At 44.0% G+C, this 19,832-nt stretch overlaps 1 protein-coding gene across 1 annotated transcript; it reads right to left on the bottom strand.

Annotated features, from left to right (window-relative positions):
• Positions 1-10,285: 10,285 nt before the first annotated feature.
• Positions 10,286-10,963, bottom strand: LOC119454340 (histone-lysine N-methyltransferase SETMAR-like). Its single transcript, XM_037716296.1, has one exon. It carries the CDS (start codon positions 10,961-10,963, stop codon positions 10,286-10,288), a length of 678 nt encoding a protein of 225 aa, XP_037572224.1.
• Between the last annotated feature and the right edge of the window lie 8,869 nt (positions 10,964-19,832).

The following is a 19,832-nucleotide window of genomic DNA, read 5'->3' as shown; positions in this document are numbered from 1 at the left end:
ATTTACAGTTTCGATTATCCTGTACTTGGTTGCCAACTTCCTTGACCTCTTCCTCCATTCTGTGTCCACGCTTTTCATGTAGAGATACTTGTGCACTTTAGCTGCCCATTTATTTTCATCCATGTTCCTGAGCCTTTCTTCAAACTAATTTTGCTTTTTGCTTCTCTGACTTCAAAAGAGGCCCAACCCATGTCTCCATGCACTGCCTCATTTGTCGTATTACCGTGTGCTCCCAAAGCCAACCGGCCTACTGATCTTTGGTTAACTTCCAAACCCGCCAATATATCCGATTTTAAGCATATAATGGCATTTGCGAATGTTAGCGCTGGCACCATTACTCCTTTCCAGATTCCACGCACCACCTCATACTTATTGTGGCCCCACAGTGCTCTGTGTTTCATTAATGCTGCATTCCGCTTCCCCTTTATTTACAGATTATCTTGGTGGTTGCTTGAGTAATTCTTTCCTTCGTTTATGTGTACGCCGAGGTACTTATATTGCTTCACTTGCTGTTGAATTACTTGCTGTTGAATTGACACCAGGAAGTTACTCGTGTGCTCATTAAAGATCATAATCCCTGATTTCTCTGTGCTAAACTTAAGGCCTAGATTTGTCGCTGCGTTCCCACATATATTCGCAAGTATCTGTAAATCTTTTTTATTGTCCGCTATTAGCACAATGTCGTCTGCGTACATCAGTCCAGGGACCTTCTGTTGCACCATTTGTCCATTACGCATGTAGGATAAATCAAAATCACTAACATCTAAGTGTCGACGCGCGCGCCACCACTCGGCAGCATGATTCACTGCATCACGCGCCGCGCTCTCCGAAGGCTGCGTTGCTCCCACCTCCCCTTCTAGCCACCATAGCCCAACTGCTGTGGCCTGTGAGTGTTGTGAAGAAACATGATGTCACGTGAAATTACATTTAATCAGGTAGGAAGGCTTTAGAATTGCACACACCAAACCATTCCACAGTCTTCACAATGCGTATGCGTTTCCTCTTTTTTTAACTTTTATTTCTGGTAATACAAGTCACTATAGCTTTGGATTCCATGTTTAGCCATCTTCAGAGCTGAAAGCTCCTGTCACCTGCTCCATCTAACGATAACGCCATTTTTATTGTTACGAACTTAAATGGTGAATTAGGGTGGTAGATTCTGTCCTGCGAGTCGGATTGCAAGGCGCTCCACATGCGAGTCAGTGAAAGCACGCAGCATTCGAACGACAGCTCATTTTCTGGAGCAGTGAGAGGGAAGGACGCGAAGGCCGAGGGGAAGTTTCGCCTCCTCGTTCTCCTGCTCGCTATCAGCTCCTGTCGGGTACCTGTGGATTCTTTGTTTACATGCGTCCAGCATTCATATTAAGAAATTGGACGAATACCACCCTTTTCCCTACAGGGAACATTTACGGAAGGAATGCGTACAAAGGGATGCAAAATTGCGTTCTATCAGATCGAAATTTAATCGTGAGACGATGGAAAGGATTCGCCAATGTTATAGAAATTCTGTCCTCGAAGTTCGAAATCCAACACCAGCCATTAGGAATGAGAAAAACGTTACACCGAGTGACATATTAAATGTTTTTGCCCGTTGACACCGGTGGCATTCCAACCGAAGACAGATTACGCACCTGGCGCTGAGAACTGCTCTAGCCTTCCACTGGGCTACCTTTCAGTTGTTCTCGCAACAGCCGTATATTAAAAACCCTTCCTTGAGTGGATTAGCAAGCGAGTTTCCGTAAACACTTCACCGAGTGAGAGGCGAACGCGTGAGCAAGTGCGCGAATTCATTATATTCAGCTCGGGTTTAATCCATGTTTCGTTTTCAGGAGAGCATGCGGTGTTTACATGCGTAGAATAGCATTGGAATCTCAGACGAACGACAATACATGGAAGAGAAAAAAAAAGCGCTAGCACAAAGCCGAAAATTATGGATGAAGCTAAGTGTTTACGTCTCGACTCGTTACTAAACAAACGAAATGAAATATGTATTGTTAAATTCGATCAGGTACGTGTACTCTGCTCGTAAAAATCGGAGTAAGGTACCCCTTGGGGCTAGAGGAAGTTGCCTTCATTATACTGCTTGAGTTGGCTGTGTCAGCGCCAATAAAGTAAGGAAAAAGTGAACGTCCCAAGCCCAAATGCTGTGGCCTGTGAGTGTTGTGACGGAACACAATGTCACGTAGAATTACATTAGTCGGGTGGGAAGGCTTTAGAACGGCACACACCAAACCATTCGAACGACAGATCATTTGCTGGAGCAGTGAGAGGGAAGGAAGCGAAGGCCGAGGGGAAGTTTTGGTGACGCCCGACGGAATGTCGCTGCTCGCTGCACACACACACACACACACACACACACACACACACACACACACACACACACACACACACACACACACACACACACACACACACACACCACACACACACACACACACACACACACACACACACACACACACACACACACACACACACACACGCATGTATATATATATATATATATATATATATATATATATATATATATATATAGGCCAAAGCATAGAAGCACGTAGGAAACATACCAGGTTTGTACTGATGTTACGGTCGGAGTAATAAAGGCCGGTCGTCACTAATACTCCAGGAATTTTATTCGGTGACCTGTTTGACGGCCAGATCCTGTGATTGCATGCTTCATTGTGATATATATATATATATATATATATATATATATATCTATATATATATATATGGAGAGAGACAGAGAGAGAGAGAGAGGCTGTGAGTGTGCGCGTGCTATGCTAGTCGTCACCATATGACGGCCCGCGCTCCACTGTAGGGAGACTTTAAACCCTGGTGAGCCTTATACAGGACAACAGCAAGTCTACAGTTGTGTATCATACAGAATATGAACGCTAAAATCTGACATACAAACTCACCTGCTTTGAAAACCATTTCATGGCAAATGGAGAAGGAACGAATTGAGTCCGACTTCTTGTTTGTTTTCTAGTCATTACAACTGTGACGAGCAGAAGAGAAACAGCGTAGCGCATTTCTACTTGCTAATGCACAAGCTTTGTCACCTGTTCTTTGCAAGACCACTTGGTGCGCAATGCCACCAAGTATCTCATGCTTCCTCGCAACAATAAGTTGGTAAAATGAAAATGGTAATCATTTTTAAGCGATAAAAAGTTCTGAATACAATGTTGAGTTAATGAAACGTCCCGTTGACTGAATTTGTGGCAGTAAATCTTAAGTCCTTTATAAACAGTTAGCATGAAGTGAATAACCAGGTAATCCCTGCACACTTAGACATAGTTGCTACAAAAGGCAAGCTCACATAACAGGCCTACTCCACATTTGACAAACGTTACAACTCATTAAAACAATTTTTGTTTATGTTTAAACAGCAGATGAGAAACGACAGTAGAACTTGTACCCAGAAAGTTCTTCTAATATACTCGGAGAATATTACGTTCGGCTTAATATTCAGTCCCTCAACAGTGCACGAGCAAGGGAAGCCTCCGCGTGGAAGCTCATCTTCGTCGCGACGCTCACAAATATATGCTTGCTTGTTGAAACTTTGGCTTCAGGCTGAGGTTTTTCTTCTTCCCCCTCTGTTACTCTATTGAAATGTTCACCCTGCTACCTCCTTGCCTTGCTTGAACACATATAGCGAGTTTATTAATTTTGTAAACATGAAACCATAAATTGCACTTTCCAAGGGTCTGCGAGCGCTGCGCTTGTTTTGTGTTTATTTAGCCTCCTTGTTCTATTCACACAATCTTCTTTTTTATAGAATTGTCTGTGCGCTGTTGCCTCCTCAATGTTTCTTGTTTTCATATGTAGTACTCTACTTGTGTCAACGCCTTTACTGCAGCATCTGAACACTAAATGTGTTGCAGAAATATCAAGTGCAGACAATATGCAAGAAAATTTAGCTTATAACTTTTTGCCCGCACTACATGCCTCTCACCAATGCCTTATGATAAGAATAGGACACTGAAGCTATAGCTTATCTTGTTCAGACACTTTGACCTTGCCGAATAGTTTTGATTTTTCTTTTATAATCAAGCTGAAATCGTCGAGCGTAGACAGAATATACGAAACACGACAAGCAGCTACCTACGACACTGCAGTACGACGGTAGCCCAGCACAAAATAACGCTGTCTGAAGTTTCGTTGTCGCTGCTTTAAATGACACACTGAACACGAATAGTAAATTGCACTAGATTTTAGCTCTCAATTTCATTAAATATATGAGCATCCGTGTTGGTTCTGTATATCGGAAACTCAAGTGACTGACATCATTACGTCTACGTGACCTGTACGAAAACTGTGGACTTAAATGTACTGCTTCACTCATCATTGACGATGAAGAATGTAAGCTTACATGTTTGATGTGTGTTTTCTTTGCCAGTTGAGGACTGTCTGTCCCGTGGTGACTCAATGAAAAATGCACCCTTGTTAGTCTACCGCACACGTGAATACCACACCAAACAGCCGTAAAATAACGTCCAAAACGAGCCACCATCTAGCAGCGCGAGCAGCCGCCAACGCAGCGGCCATATTTCACACTACGTAAACATGATGATATTACTTTTAATTTTCATAGCGCCATCGTTCGCTCGCATACTTGAGTTCACGACGCCGCCGCTACACTCATTTTCGTTGCTCTGTGAACGATACGGTTTCACTTCTTTGAGTTGCTTATAAGTGTTACGTGGCCCAACCGGATAGCCGTCTAAGGGAGATGACGTTCCCGGCATGTTCTTTGCGCCTTTTCGAAGAAGGTTCCCAACAACTGTCACCGCCCTCTGGCGCCGCGGCGGCTCACGCCGTATCTGCGCGTCTACTCACATCTGAAGATGTGTATCGGCGCGTGCGCGTGATGCCGCCGGAGCTCTAACGATGTATAGTTTCGCCGAAGCTGCCACTGTTTCTTAGAATACACGCTTCACTTTCATGTATGATCACAATTCCTCTGAAAGAGAGATCAACCTAACTTTTGTTATTTATTTAATTTGTTATTATTTGTTATTATTTAATTAAACGAGGTGATAAAGCAACCCCGTATACCTACCGCAAGATTATTTGCGTGAGGCATAGAGCGTATCAAAATAAACGAAAATGGGAAATTGGGGAAATTCGTAGATCAGCATCACTTGGTCGTTACTCGATAAAAGATGTTTGCGTTCTATCCAAATGCCTTGCCTGGACTTAATCTTGACAAAATATGGCCGCGCTACGTCGGGGGAATATTGCGGGAAAGCATATGTACAGGGGATATAAATACGTATATGCAAGGAGAATGCGTCACTGTATTACACAGAGTAGAGCAGATCTCCTACTGATTGATACCAACCGCACATCATCTTCGTCTTGTCCTTGCAGCGTATTTTCATCTCGGCACAACCTATTACGTAACAATAGATTAAAAAAAATTCCGAAAGACTTCCAACACTTCTTGAAATTGTCTAGCCTACTGGACTGTAGCAGATACACCAAACACATTTTTACCTGCTTAGTCTCAGCGAACTCATCTTTCAGGGAGAGTTCCAATATTAATTTTGTCAGGGCGCGGATCGGCACAAAAGTAGTTTTATATCTACTTTGGTCGACATCACGATAATGCAAAAAAATAAGCGTACCACAAACTCGACGAATTTGACAGGCATGGCACGCTATGCAAAAAAAGTTACTGCGAGAGACAGATGCACAAATAATTAAGAAACAGGGAAATGCATGTGCAGAAACTAAAGCATAGAGAGACCACACGGTTATATTAAAAAAATAGTAACATGGGAGCACTCAGATATAATTTGAAACTACGGGATAACAATGAGTACATCCCGACGGCAGAAACATTTTATAGAAGACAAATACCAGCTGTAAAGATAAAAAAGCCGCGTGGTGAATGGAATGCCACGATTAATGACGCTGTTGAAGAGAAATAAAAGCGCGAAAAGAAAGAATTACAAATAGTGATAAATGCCAATAGGAAATACCAAAGAATGTTTAGTACATTTATGCGAGAATGTTGACTTGCACATTACGGTAAGAGAAATAATCAAAAGCGCAAAAAGCTATTGGCTGTTAGGAATACCTCCCCCCCCCTCCTCACTCCACGAATTATACAGTGCAGAAGCCGGGAGTGTGATGTAGCAAGCGTTAGTCAACTGATGGCATTTATCGCTGCTTTAATATTTGAAGGTCATGGATTTGTGCAAGTTGATCATTGCTCACAAATATAAAAAAATAGTTAAATGTATAACAACATTTTCCCATCAAACTGTAGGTTAATAGGTGTGTCACATATCCCTGAGAATTTTTCCTTGCACATGACAATACATGGTTCCATATTCGTGAACGTGTCATGGGTGAACAAGCATTACAAATCGCTTACCACGACTTTTGCATGAAAAAGTGCTTTGTTAAGAACGACGTTCAGAGAAGAGTGTGCCTACAGATGCAAATTATATTATCTGCCTCATTAAATGTGATTGTTCTTGTGTGTGTGTCTTTTGTTTTTAGTGTGAGTTTACGTACATACTGTGTGTTCACGAGTGGTAAATAGGCATGTGTTTCTGCCTGAATGGTTGGTGCTTCTTGTAGTTCGGTGTATCGTACGTGTGTGTTCATATTTTCATTTTGTAGTTCGATACATTCTTAAAAATACTATAACAGTGCAGTATTTCACTTATGTGTAGACATTTCATTTCGCTGTGAATGAATTTTTGTTATATCCTGCCTCCCATGATGTACGCTGTGTAACCAGGAGCCAAAGATCCAATCAACTATGAGTGTAGCCTTTTGTCTGCGGTCCCTCTCATCTCTGAAGAAAATGAAATACCTTTCAGGTTCTGAAAAATAAAAAAAAAGATCTTAGAAGTACGTCTAAATTGAACGAGACTGACTGATGTACATTAGCATACCATTCTCGTTCCAGAGGGAAGCAATTTGGAGGGCGAAGTCGCTCTGAATTACAGTACAGGAACTGTTGCCCAGTCATTCAAGAAAGGCATGGTAAGGATCCGTGAGAACGCGAATAAAAGTAAATTACACCTATAAAGAAAAGAAAGCAGCGTGGAACGATGTCGAGTAAAACGTGCCTGATGAGAAAGTTCCGAACTGCGTCAAAACGAAACTGGATGAAATATCCTCAAGTTTTAATTAACCCTGGCCCAGCTAAAGCTAAACACGATGGCATGGCTCTTGAAATTATTGAGAAACGGCATACAGGACAATACACCTCGAAGGTGGGTGGCAGAGCATAACTATTTAATTGGAGGTTAGTCAAACACATGACAGCGCAGCATGTGGCGATTGTGGGGACGCGGAAACGATTCGTCACATTCTTCGTCAGCGCCCACAGTTCAGTGTGCAGAGACAATCGCTTTCCGTCGTGCTGAACCAGTTGGACGACCAGCCTGAGTCGGAACAAAGAATTCTGCAACATCGGCGAGACTTAACATCGCATCACAAGGCCGTGCAAGCGTTACTGCGCTTCTGGAGATCGACCGGCCTGTGTGAACGCCTGTGGATTGGAACTCCTTTTCAGTTACCTATTAGTGGTACCAGATGACGCAGAGTGACGTAGCCAAAACAGACGGATATTGTAGCCCAAAAGTAGCCAACCATGCAGTCGGGCCTCGGTAGCTTGTAGCCAGAAGGTAGCCATCATTTCTGCTAGCATAAAATGGCAATAAAATGAGTCATGGAAACAAACTAGCAACATTTTTTATTTGAAAGTGAAAGTGCTGTTTGAGAGCATCAAATACACGGCCAAACCATGTGTTTGACTAGACTATCACACCGCAGAAAAAGTATAAAAAAATTTCACAAATGGTAGTATCAAGCACACGACCAAGCAAAGTGGTTTGACCAAATAGGTAAAACACACGAACAAAAATATCACACACAAATCATTTACCATGGTTAAAATTAAATTATGGGGTTTTACGTGCCAAAACCAGTTCTGATTATGAGGCACGCCGTAGTGGGGGACTCTGGATATTTGGACCACCTGGGGTTCTTTAACGTGCACCTAAATCTAAGTACACGGGTGTTTTCGCATTTCGCCCCCATCGAAATGCGGCCGCCGTGGCCGGGATTCGATCCCGCGACCTCGTGCTCAGCAGCCCAACACCATAGCCACTGAGCAACCACGGCGGGTTTACCATGGTTTCCCAGTGGTTAAGGCATACGATAACATGAAACTCTACAATACAGTGTCCCTCATATCACATGCTGAAGGTTAAGAATTGTAAACACCATCAATTATCACACCTATAAACATCAAATATAAGAATAAATAGCACATAAAAAGTTTCACATAATTTGATGATGCTGATGATGATCGTATGGAGATCTTTTCTTTGTAACGGGTGGACGTAGAAATGAGATCCTAGCACAAAAGTACAAAAGCCATTGCATCGCGCCTCGCCATAGACGCGGATGTGGAAACAAACGGAAAAAGGTTACACCAACAGCTGGTCGAACGTACCGCGAATCTCGAAACACGATTTTGCACGATTTCTCATCCACATCATAATGTAGCCCAATAATAGCCACATAGCCAACTCACCTAAAACAGCCAAAAAAAAATTTAAGTAACCCAATTTGGCTACAAATAGACCAATCTGGCAACACTGTTACATATTCCTGCATTTTTTCTTTTTTTTTCTATCTTTATCCTTGCCCTCCTTCCAACGTCTATATCCCCCACCCAATTGCAGGGTAGCGAACCGGAACTCGCATCTGATTAACCTCCCTGCCTTTGATCTCTCGCTTTTTCTCTTTAGTGGAAAGAAAAACGAACACTAAATTATGCAGACCAATTGAAACATCCCTTGTATAGTCAATACAGCGCGCTAATGAAACACATAAAATTCAAGTATTAAGCATACGCGGAACCGAAATATTCAGTAAGAGAAGTACGCCAAGATTTAACGATCGGCTGGCGCATGCACAAAAAAACAAACAATATATAACCGCACATCCGATAGCAATAGCCAGGAAAGAAAACTATTTCCATGGTTATACTTCGTATTTAACGGTGAGATACTATGGAAGATCCTTAAACGTGAAGCCATTCGTGATCGCTACTAATGGAATGTATCAGATTGCAATATCAAGTTGGGGGAAGTTCTTTAAAAATGTATTCGACTGTATTGCGCAGTTCGACCTGTTCAGGTGGATTGTACCTGAAGAGGGAGACGGTACTGGCGTCACAAATCGTTAATTCCAGATCGATAAATAAAAAAGATTTCCTAACCAACATCCTAATTAAGAAATTTAAGGCAATTTTGTTGTAAACGCAAAATTAAACCGAGCATTGAGGAAGTCGTGCCTGCTCAGGAAGCATTCTAAAACTACCACCACTTTCCCGATGTGCGCCCATAATGCGTGCTGTGAAATGCACTCGGCGCTCAACCTAACTGCGTCTCAAAATGACTGTCAGCCGTATTACTTCTCCGGAGCCCTGCTATAGCAGTTCGGGAGAATCATAACAGGAGGGGCACAACCCTTTTTTGAAGACTTTAAACACATATATAATGAAAGTGCTGATAATCTTTACACTACCGCTAGGGGGAGATTTCGCTATTGGAAAATGTGGCTAAATATGAAGAGAGCGCGAAAGTAAATTTTCATTTCGAGCAAGGGCAGTTTGCGCACTAGGTGGGCAACCTCCTTATTCCTGGTAGCCACGGACCATCTCCCGTTCCCGTTCGATCAGGCTCCGCCATTCCTTCGGGTCCGGGTCGGCTAGCTTGGCCTCCCAGTGTTCCTCGGTTAGCTTTTGGGTGTCTACAGTGCCATATTTTCGTATACATCCCCATTCCATATGGCATAGGGTGTCTGGGACATCACAGTACTTGCAGATGTATGAATATCTGCTGTGGCATAATATGAACAAGTAAGAAATTAAGAACTATACATCTCTTGAATTAGCTTGGTTGACATTGTGATTTTTCAAGGCGATTATTTTTGCCTGTTTAGGAAGTCCACCGGTACAAGCGAAACATTGGTAATTGTTAAGGGTGAGCTTGTTTAAAATCTGTGGGAACTAAAAGGAAACAGGTGGCGCACTGGGATAAGTGTTCAGGCAACATTAGAAGGAAGAAGTAGTGAAGTAACAATAGATAACAGGGGTGTTGAAATTAAAAGGAACGAAAGGACACTGTGGGTATAAATGAAGACTTTATTCAAAGTATACACCATAGGCCTGACCTGAACGATTCCTTTGATGAACGAGCTGAAAAATTCCTTGTTCCCAGAATTCCTGTGGCCGTGATGAGACTCAGTCCTTCACAGCGTCCTTGAGTTCGTTGGCCAAGTTGAAGCGTTTCCTTTTCAGATGTTTTTTCAGGGGACCAAACACATTAAAATCACAGGGCGACATATCCGGGCTGTAGGGTGAATGGTCAAGCTGCTCCCACTTGAACTTGGCCAGTTCCGCGTCTGTGACCCTGGAGACGTGTGGACGCGCGTTATCATGGAGCAGAACCACACCCTCCGTGAGCAGCCCCAGTATTTTGTTCTTGATGGACCTGCCTAGCCTTCGGAGTGTCTCACACTTCACATCGGAGTTAATGGTTCTTCTGTGCTCGAGGAATTCAACAAGTAGCAGACCTCGGACATCGAAAAAGGCGGTGAGCAACACCTTGCCTGCTGACGCCACGGCTTTGCATTTTTTAAGTGGAAGTGGCGACACATGCTTCCACTGCAGGCTGTCCCGCTTTGTTTCTGGCTCGTAGTGATGGCACCAGCTCTCATTACCTGTGACAATCCACTCTAGGAAAGCGGCGTCTTCATGATACCGAAATATATGTTGAAGTGGTAGCCCCATACGCAGACCCCTGTGCTGGTCGGTGAGCTGCTTGCGAACCCAGTGCGCGCACACCTTCCGATAACACAACCTGTCGTGAACAATTGTCCACACTGTTCCAACGCTGGCATCCACGTTCACCGCCAACATTCGCAATGTGAGCGCCGATCACTTCACAATAAGTTGTCCACCTTGTCGATCAGACCGACCATGATGACTGTGTTTTTGCCTGGCCTGGTCTTGGGTCATAAATTTACCAAACTCTCAGGGCCTGCACGAAAACAGGCACACCATTTTCTGACGGACTTGTCGGATACACAGTCTTCCCCATATACGGTGTTGTGCCGTACTAGGTGCCTATCATCGAGGCGACGGGAGCTCCCACTTCTGCGCGACGAATCAAGAATTCGACACAAGGGGGGCGGGGGGACTTCAAGACGCACCCACCCACGACGATTGCATTCGACGCGGGGGATTTCAAGCAGCCCCCGGCCATCTTCGCGACGAGTCCAGAATACGACGCGGATGCCGTCAGCACCCGCCCCGCCCCGTATGGTTCCTGTCGACGGGGAGTCGCCAAGGTGATTTCAGGAAGACCAGCCCATTGTTACAGGAGAGAGTCTCCACCAGCCGCCCCGTCGGTCTGGTGCGCTCTTACTAAAATTACCAGCTATTACCAGCTATTACCAGCTATTACCAGCTATGACCTGCTATTACCTGCTATATCTGGACATATCTGTACATACTGCATAAAGCTTTCGTCTCCTCCTCGTCAGCTCCAGGAGTCAGTCTCTCATCCTGGTCGCATTAACGGTCACCATTCGGCGATGAATGGTGGCCCGTTTAAGACCTACCGCTGTCAGAACTCGGATAACGCCTCGCTGCTCCTCAATCATGGAATTTTGCAATCTGAACGCCATCCTGTCCTCACACGCACTGTCGCCTCAATTGGACGGCGCTCTTTAGAAGAGCCTATGCCCTCTTCTGCCCAGAATGCTCTGCGCAGAATGCTCCAATACACGGCGGAGACTCCAAGCGCATCCCTAAATGTCTCGCTACGTTCTCCCATAGCGGCATATGCATCTATGTTAACGGTTACATCGTTACGACGTTTCGTGCCTTTTCATTTGAACGCCTCTCGTATTTTCAAGTGTTTGCGCCACAGCACAACGTGATGAACGCGCAGTTTGCCATATACAAATAGCCAAGGTAATATTTACCGATGAACGATCGAATTTGTTATCTTTCATATAGAAAATTAGTAATCTTTCGTATAGACAAGATAGCGTCGTGTGGAACATGTATTGCTGTATTCAACGCAAGCAACGTAATTAGCTATACGGCAAATAGTCAGAGAATGATATACAGCCTCTCGGAGATAACTAGACAGGCGAGCGCGAAACTGTATGGTTTAGGCACAGTAAAAGGAAAACAAAACAGTCAGTCTGAATGCAAGTGAAATGCGTTCGCATTTCGTCGTAGCTCTTTCAAGTTCCGGATCCATGATTTAAACGGCGTTCACCAAATTGCAAAGTGTTGTTCAGGAGCTCACTCAGCGGAAGTCCTGCCTCTCGAGCAGCGAGGTGTAAGGACGGTGGCCCGGGAGCAGATCACCGTCGCTTAAGCTATATATATATATATATATATATATATATATATATATATATACATATACCCGCCGCAGTGACATATCGGCTATGGTGTTGCGCTGTTAAGCACGAGGTCGCGGGATCAAATCCCGGCCGCGGCGCTTTGCGGGCTTACGGGCCTTTGCTGCGAAATGCAGCAAAGGCCCGTGTCTCGTGCAGTGGGGGCGCGTTAAAGATCCCCTGGTGGTCAAAATTAATCCGAAGTCCAGCACTTCGGCGTGCCTCATAATAAAATCCCCAGAATTCACGTAATCCCCAGAATTCGACTCAATTCAACGAGAAGAAAGGGAACCGATGGGCCGATTTGCTTAGTGAGATCATAAGAAGCCAACAAGGACGCCGAGGAGGTGCCTTTGTTTGTTGGCTTCTTATGCTATATATATATATATATATATATATATATATACCACATGAGCAGCTTCCCAAACATCAGACACGTACACTTTTTTTTTCACTTTCACAGTCCTAATGCTAACATAAAAAAAGAGGTTTCATGGCATTTACTCTCACGACTGATCAGCCAATCGCAGGGGCAAAGAAGCAAAATGCAAGGATAACGAATAAATTGTGGAAGTAGATGCATGGAAAAGTATAAAGCGTAATCCGAGCAAACGGCAAGAGGAACCCCGCTGCATAGTGAAACAGACTTCTCAAGAGGTTACAACCAAAATTAAGTAGGAGGTGTGCGGGGAGTGGTACCGCTTCCTGGGCGTACGTTTGCCAACGTTGTGTTGTATTGAAAATCTGAAATGCTGTTGGGACTGTAGATTGACTAAACCTCTCTTGTATGATTAGCATTACTCGAAATACAATAACCAGGATACAACCATAGCAGTGTGGCATGGGCTGGGTGTTCTTTGCTGGTGCGGGACGCTCCGAGCAAATTTATTTTGAAAAAGCGGCTAATCAATCCGAACTGAAGCAGACAGACAACTAGGCTGTTTAAGTACCTGTGTAGCGGAAATGGTGACTCATAATGAAGAAAAAGAAACACGCGAATGTACCAGCAAAAAATATGGGAACTCTGTGGACATCGGCTGAGATAATGATGTTAGACGTGAAGACACCAGTGCATAAAACATTATGCTGGATAGGAATCATGCACACGGAGGTGATTATCGAACAGTAAAGAGTGAAATGAGAAAGGGGAATAAAATGACGCAATGCTGTGCTCACCGTTCGAAGCCATATAAGGATGTTGACAACGGACAATTGTAACGTCAAACCTTCAGATGGAGACAATTCGCGCATATAGTATCGCATGTGGAATTGTTTTATAGACCACAGACCATGGAACATATTTAGTCAGACTATCGCAACGTTCATTCACTGTTAAATGTGCATGTATTCAACCAGCCGTTTCTTTGATGTTTTGTGGACAGCAAGATAACAAAAATTATTGGATCTGACGCAGACGATAAGGTAAAATGCGGCTATAAGATCCTTGATCCAAATGGGAGGAGAAACAATCAATCAAACGAAGGTTACATAATAAAGCAATTAGCGTATTGCAAAACGCGTTTACTAATTAAAGCACAACAATCAAGTAAAACGAACGACACCGCTCACATCCCCTATTCCCTGTGCTTCAATGGCGAGGGCCACATCATCGGGAGGTAATTTAAAAATGCTTTTCTTCTTGGCGTGGAGTACGGCATTCAATACAGAACACGTGCTTCTCTGATGACACGTTGATGTGGTTTCGTGTTGCCAATGGGACGTTTTGTCGCTAATAACTGGAAATGATGTCCACAAAGAGTAACAAACGTTGGAAGATAAAGTCACGCCTGATATCTAATGTTACGAGTACTTAAACCAACGCCATTATTGCTGAAAGCTTTTGCAAGGTCATGAGTGTCTCGGACTCATGAATGCCTATCGTGAATGCCTGTATCATTGGTGATAAACCGACACAAACGTGGCAGAATTTCGCTCAACGATTTACGAAACTCACCAGGATGGTTCAAAGCTCATGATTTGCATGTTTCTTCAGTTTAAATTACGTGTTCGCGCTATCACTTAGCTTTTTTCGAAAACACTTAGAAGCAACTACACACATAACCATGCTTGTGCGATTCGTTTATATAGGCATTAGAATATCCATTTGTATGTGCGGTTTTCTGTGTCAAGAAAAGGCGAAGGCTGGGGACCTTTTGAAGATGTTAACATAGTACATGTTTGTCGCTATCGTAGCATTTTTATTTGTTGTGTGCGAAAAACGCCTAATAAAGTCTATCCAGATTCAGTACAGTCACTGCCTATCAGTGGAGAGCGTAGCACGCTCCATGAACGTAGTGCATCCTGTTTTGAGAATTTTGTGTCATCCTTCGCACATAAGCGTGTGCTTGTGTGTGCGTACTTGTGTGTGCGTGCTTTTGTGTGCGTGTGTGTGCATGCGTGTGCGTGCGTGCGTGCGTGTCAGTGTCGATGTGTGCGTATGTGAGTATATTTTTCCACAATCTATCTTATACCGAAAGAAATGTCAGTTTCACGTTCAGGCAAAGCACATAGCAGCGCCCGTCGGACAACGGTGCCGGCATCATTTTTCACAGAAAATAGACGTCCATATGTTACCAAACGGCAAGTACGAAGGTCGACGAGCAAAGAAGATGATTTTGAGATGGAAAAAACGAGCTGGTGCTTCCCGCAAGTGTAAAAAGTGTATCGGCAACGGTGCCCGAGTTGCGAAACTGGGAAACCTAATAAGCTATACGCCCTGAATTTCGGCTTTACGCTCAGAAAGAAAATCTAAAATATCCTTCGTCTTGAATTCCAACGCGCTTATGGCAATGCGGAGTACCACGTTTGACCCAACGTACTTTGTAAGGATCGAAGCCAGTACAAGACTGTCTCCTGCATAAAATACTCCAATACCCAAATATCATCCAAACGATACAACAGAAGTAGGAAGAATCTCCCCACTGCTTCTTGCTGAAATAAAAACTAAGAATACAACAACGGGGATGACGAGCAAGAAATGTCAGAAATGTCTGACAGGATATAGGTTGCACTACCAGAACACTTTGTATATTTACTATTGAGATAGAATTCTGAAGTTTCTCAAGCCGTTCGAGAGACGTTCGGTCACTTTGTCTACACAGGCAGTTCAGCAAGCACACGAAACGAATGGGGGCTTTCTGCCTGCTATGGGTAACGCTCAATGTAAAAAAAGGAAAGGAAGAAAAAAAACGCGAATTGCATAATGCAGTGTCGAATCACCCTGCGGCACTGGGGTCACAAGAATCGAAGAAAGCAAATGAAGGTAAGCGAAGATGTAGAACCTTGGCTGCTGTGTTACACCGAATACTGTGGTATCCATTTTAAGTGCACTTTTCATTTAACGTCACAGAACAATGTATCCATCAAGGGGACTGCAAATAGAAATATTAGTTTACCTGTAATAGTAAATAACCATTAAGGATAGCAAGAACGGCCACTAACACTATTACAGACGTCATGGTAAGGCAGAAAAAACACGAAAACGGATGACGTGTGACGACGACTCATTGATCTTGCCGCTCCAGCTAGCCGTGATGCCATGGATTTCCTACTCAACCTTTTATCTTCAGAGATAAACTGCACTGTATTCTAAAGGAGCCAAAAAGGGAACTCACCAAGTTTCAAGTGTACTTACTGATTCAGAATTGCCGAAATTCAAGGGACAAACAAAGAATACTCTGAAATTCGCGACGTCACATTGACGGCCAGCCGCTGGAGTCCCTGCACAAAATTTTGGAAGTAATACTTTGAGCTTTACTTTTTTCTTCTAGTAACCAACGTGTTGCAGCGAAACTAATAAGTGTAGATCTTTGACAAAATACTTTATTAGTCTGAACAGATCCATTTTTTTCTTTAGTGTCTCTTTAGGGCAACCACAAAACATCTTTATATTAGGTAGTAATCTGGGGCGGAAACTACGAAGCTTCTCGTTCGTAAGTTAACTTTGCCATTGGCCAGCCATCCTCGGTGATATTATGTCCAGCATTATTAGGAATCGCTGGAAGTTGCTCTTACGTAGAATTCTAGCTTAAAATCTCTTTGAGAATACGGACCCTGTTTTATGCATTTCGTTCATTGTAACGTCATGCTTATACGAGAGCTGAACTCTGTTATAAAGGAGCGGAACTCTGTTTTAGAAGGCGAAATATTTCCAGAACCTTTAACAAAGGAGGAGCTTGTCTTTGCTGAAATCGGTACGGATCATGCGTTACGAAAGCACCGCCCTCATCGCTAGAAGGAGCCTCGAGTACTTTTTGCGGATCACCGCGCGTTCGGGGCGTTGGCGTAATAGTGGCTTCGTACAGTGTAGAAAGCGCGCCTTGCCGGCTGAGCGAAATCGAAACCATGCTACGAAGTCAGACGTTCTCTGAGTGGGGCCCGCTATCCATCACTGTACAGCGCAGAAGCTGCATAGCACGGGAACATCGATATTCATTGTTTGCCTGTCTGGTGAAGCAGCGCAATGCAGCATCGTATGTGTAGGAAGAACGGGAGGCACGATATTGTCTGCCTGTTCTTTTTTTTTTCCCCTCGATGCGCTGTTTTTGCTACTTTTGTAGCTTCGGGTTGTTATCCCTTAAAAAAATCGGATGTAAGATAGGACTAGTAATAAGCTCGTATACGTCACGTGCTCTAACTTTCTGTTCTTTTATTCACGCTAACTGCCTACGGTAGCGTTATAAGGGTCATGCTCGTCATAAACCTAAGCCGACTTGCCCGGCTCTCCTTTGAAAGGCCAATAGAGTTCAGGCTATTCTACGTGAAAGTGACGAAATACGACCAGAAAAAGCTACAGCTGCTGACTGTCGACAAAAGAAAGATCACGACGCGGCAAGTCCGGTTCCTCGCCGCATATGCAGATGAATCAGTTCTGCGTCTGCGTGCGCTGTGCTGCTATGTCATCTGCATGGCAGATGAAAAATCACGCGGTTTGCGGATGTCCGACATATGTAATGGACATGCAACAGCTGACTTCTTTTCCAAACCTGCTTGGTCTCTGCACTTCCTACGAGCTATCAGCTCGTGTTGGTGTCTCGTTACTTGTCGTCACACTAACGCTTTCAATGTATTTGGGAACATTTTATACGAATATTTCGCGTTGTCTCAGGCGTTCTGGCGCGCCATCTGCGTCTATTCAAATTTATGTGGACACGCCGATCTTTTACGCAGCCGGTTTTCGTGACGCGTAGATGTGACAGCAACACAACTGCACAGCGGAAAGGAAGACTTCAATGCACATTCGCCCTATATTGATTTTTTTTTGGAAGGTGTTGGTCAGGTTAAGGGTAATAACCATTACTTCTGCTACACCGTGCCCTTTCTCAGCTCACGAGGTGGAGAACGAAGAGGTATCATAACTTGCAGGAACTTGTACAGGTTGAAACACATAATGGTGGTGCAGCTTTTGTATAGGCAGGCCGGTCGGGCAATGCGGCATCGCTGCAGTGCCAATGATGTATAGGGTTCCAGCGCCGTCTACTTCGAATTCGGTCGATATGAGATCACATAAGAACAAAAACAAACGAAAGAAAAGCGGCGCTTTGTTATTGTTTAGGTTCGCATATGCCACACTTTGATTATACGAGTAGGACCCGGTTGCCCAGCTGCCAAGCTACGGCCAACGAGGCTAGTCCTTCTGCGTTCAAGCGCTTCTCAGCTTCGTCATGCAATGCCCACTAAGTTGTACATGTGCCCCTTTTGGAGACAAGTGACGCTTGGCGGTTCGGCGTGATGCGGCCTTTATTTTTTTACGAGCAGATTCCTTTGTAGACTTGACTGTGCGCTATGGTGGCGGTCATCATATCACGCAAACTATTTTTTTTAGTGTTCGTAGAGTTCGGAAATTGCGGTCGCTCGCGACAGTGCTTCTGACAAACTCATAAAACGCCACACCGGCCGCGCCTTAGGCTCTAACTGACGTCATTTATAAGGAGAAACTCAAGCCTGTATAATTATGCCGCTGGATTCCTATATAATCGACTAGTTTGAAAGATGGCCGTTTACGAGTAGCCAAAAAGCACTAAGTTTGAACGCGTCTCTTCTTATGTGTCCTAAAGAGTTAGGTGGTTCTCTAGTAGGTGGGACAATAATAACTAGAAATATAGCGGGAACATTTTCATGCATTTTATGGAGTGCACTACAAATGCTGAAAAGCATGGGGAAATACGGGACAAAGGTGACCATAGGCAATGATTGTAATAAAGAAAGAATGTATAAAGAATGCAAACTGTGCACCCGCCCTCAGAGCAGTAGTCTGAGAGGGCCTTTGACATTTTAGTTACACATTCTCGTTAATGTTAGAGCACGACGCTGCAAATCGAAACCAGGTGCGGCTCCAAGGTTGTGTCGCGGACGCATAATGTCGTTTCGTTTACCACTTGCGCAAGGCAGTTGCATATCAGGAGGGGGAAATAACACTCAGCATTTCACATTTTATCAGAGCCTACACAATAGAGAACTTTAGTTTTGCGCGATACATTAAACCGTGATACGTTAGGTCCTCTGCGCATCCACCACATCTCCTCAGTACCGCTGTAAATGTCCCACGAGATCAACGTTTTAGCGTACCGTTCTAGAAGAGCTTGCTAGAGCTTATCTAGAATTGATGATGATGCAGTGATGAATCAGTCTCGAAGAGTGATTCGCATGCCGAAGGCATGAACGCTTATGCTGTGGTGCCATCTTCTAGATTAAAATCAAAATAGTTTCCCAGCTTGGTGCCGTCTCTCGAGATCCAGCAGCATGAAAACAAACAACTGATTTCAATAATAACGACAAAACGTCGCAAATGTTTCGCCGCCAGGGTGAGAAGGGAGCAAACGGTGGTCAATTTTACCACATCACTTATCATGCAAGGCTAAATCTGAGAAACACCTTCTCTTACAGGGACGCTAAGCAGAAACACCAAATCAGTCTAATTAGACTGGTGCAGTATCTGAGAACTGCAGATTTGTAAGCTTCGTGACGGTGCGTCGACTATTAAAAATAGAAAAATGTGGGTCAAAGCTTATTGTCTTCTAATCTCGCGGCGTATCCGCACCGCGTGCAAGTCAGTGTCACGCCATGGATTTCAAAATACATTTTTTCGTACATCGGCCTTCGCGGCTGTGTAAAAGTTCTCGTAACTTATTTAGTTGGGTTTTTGACTCCTTTGCAATACAACGTTATTTAACTTTGTCAGTAAAAAAGTTGTCGCAGTTTCACCTGAAAGGCGAAGCATCAATTGCGATAGCAAATTTGTAGAGAGCTATACGGACTAATGATAGTAGCTGTATCAGCTGTATAAACTTGGACATGCAGCAGCACCAGCAACACGCAGAACTGTTGTCGACGCCGTCGGCGTTTTGCCCGCGTTCGCACAAAATGCGTGC

This window comes from Dermacentor silvarum, chromosome 5 (assembly GCF_013339745.2).
Source record: "Dermacentor silvarum isolate Dsil-2018 chromosome 5, BIME_Dsil_1.4, whole genome shotgun sequence".
NCBI classification, from domain to species: domain Eukaryota; kingdom Metazoa; phylum Arthropoda; class Arachnida; order Ixodida; family Ixodidae; genus Dermacentor; species Dermacentor silvarum.
This window is presented reverse-complemented; position numbering and strand designations above follow the sequence as displayed.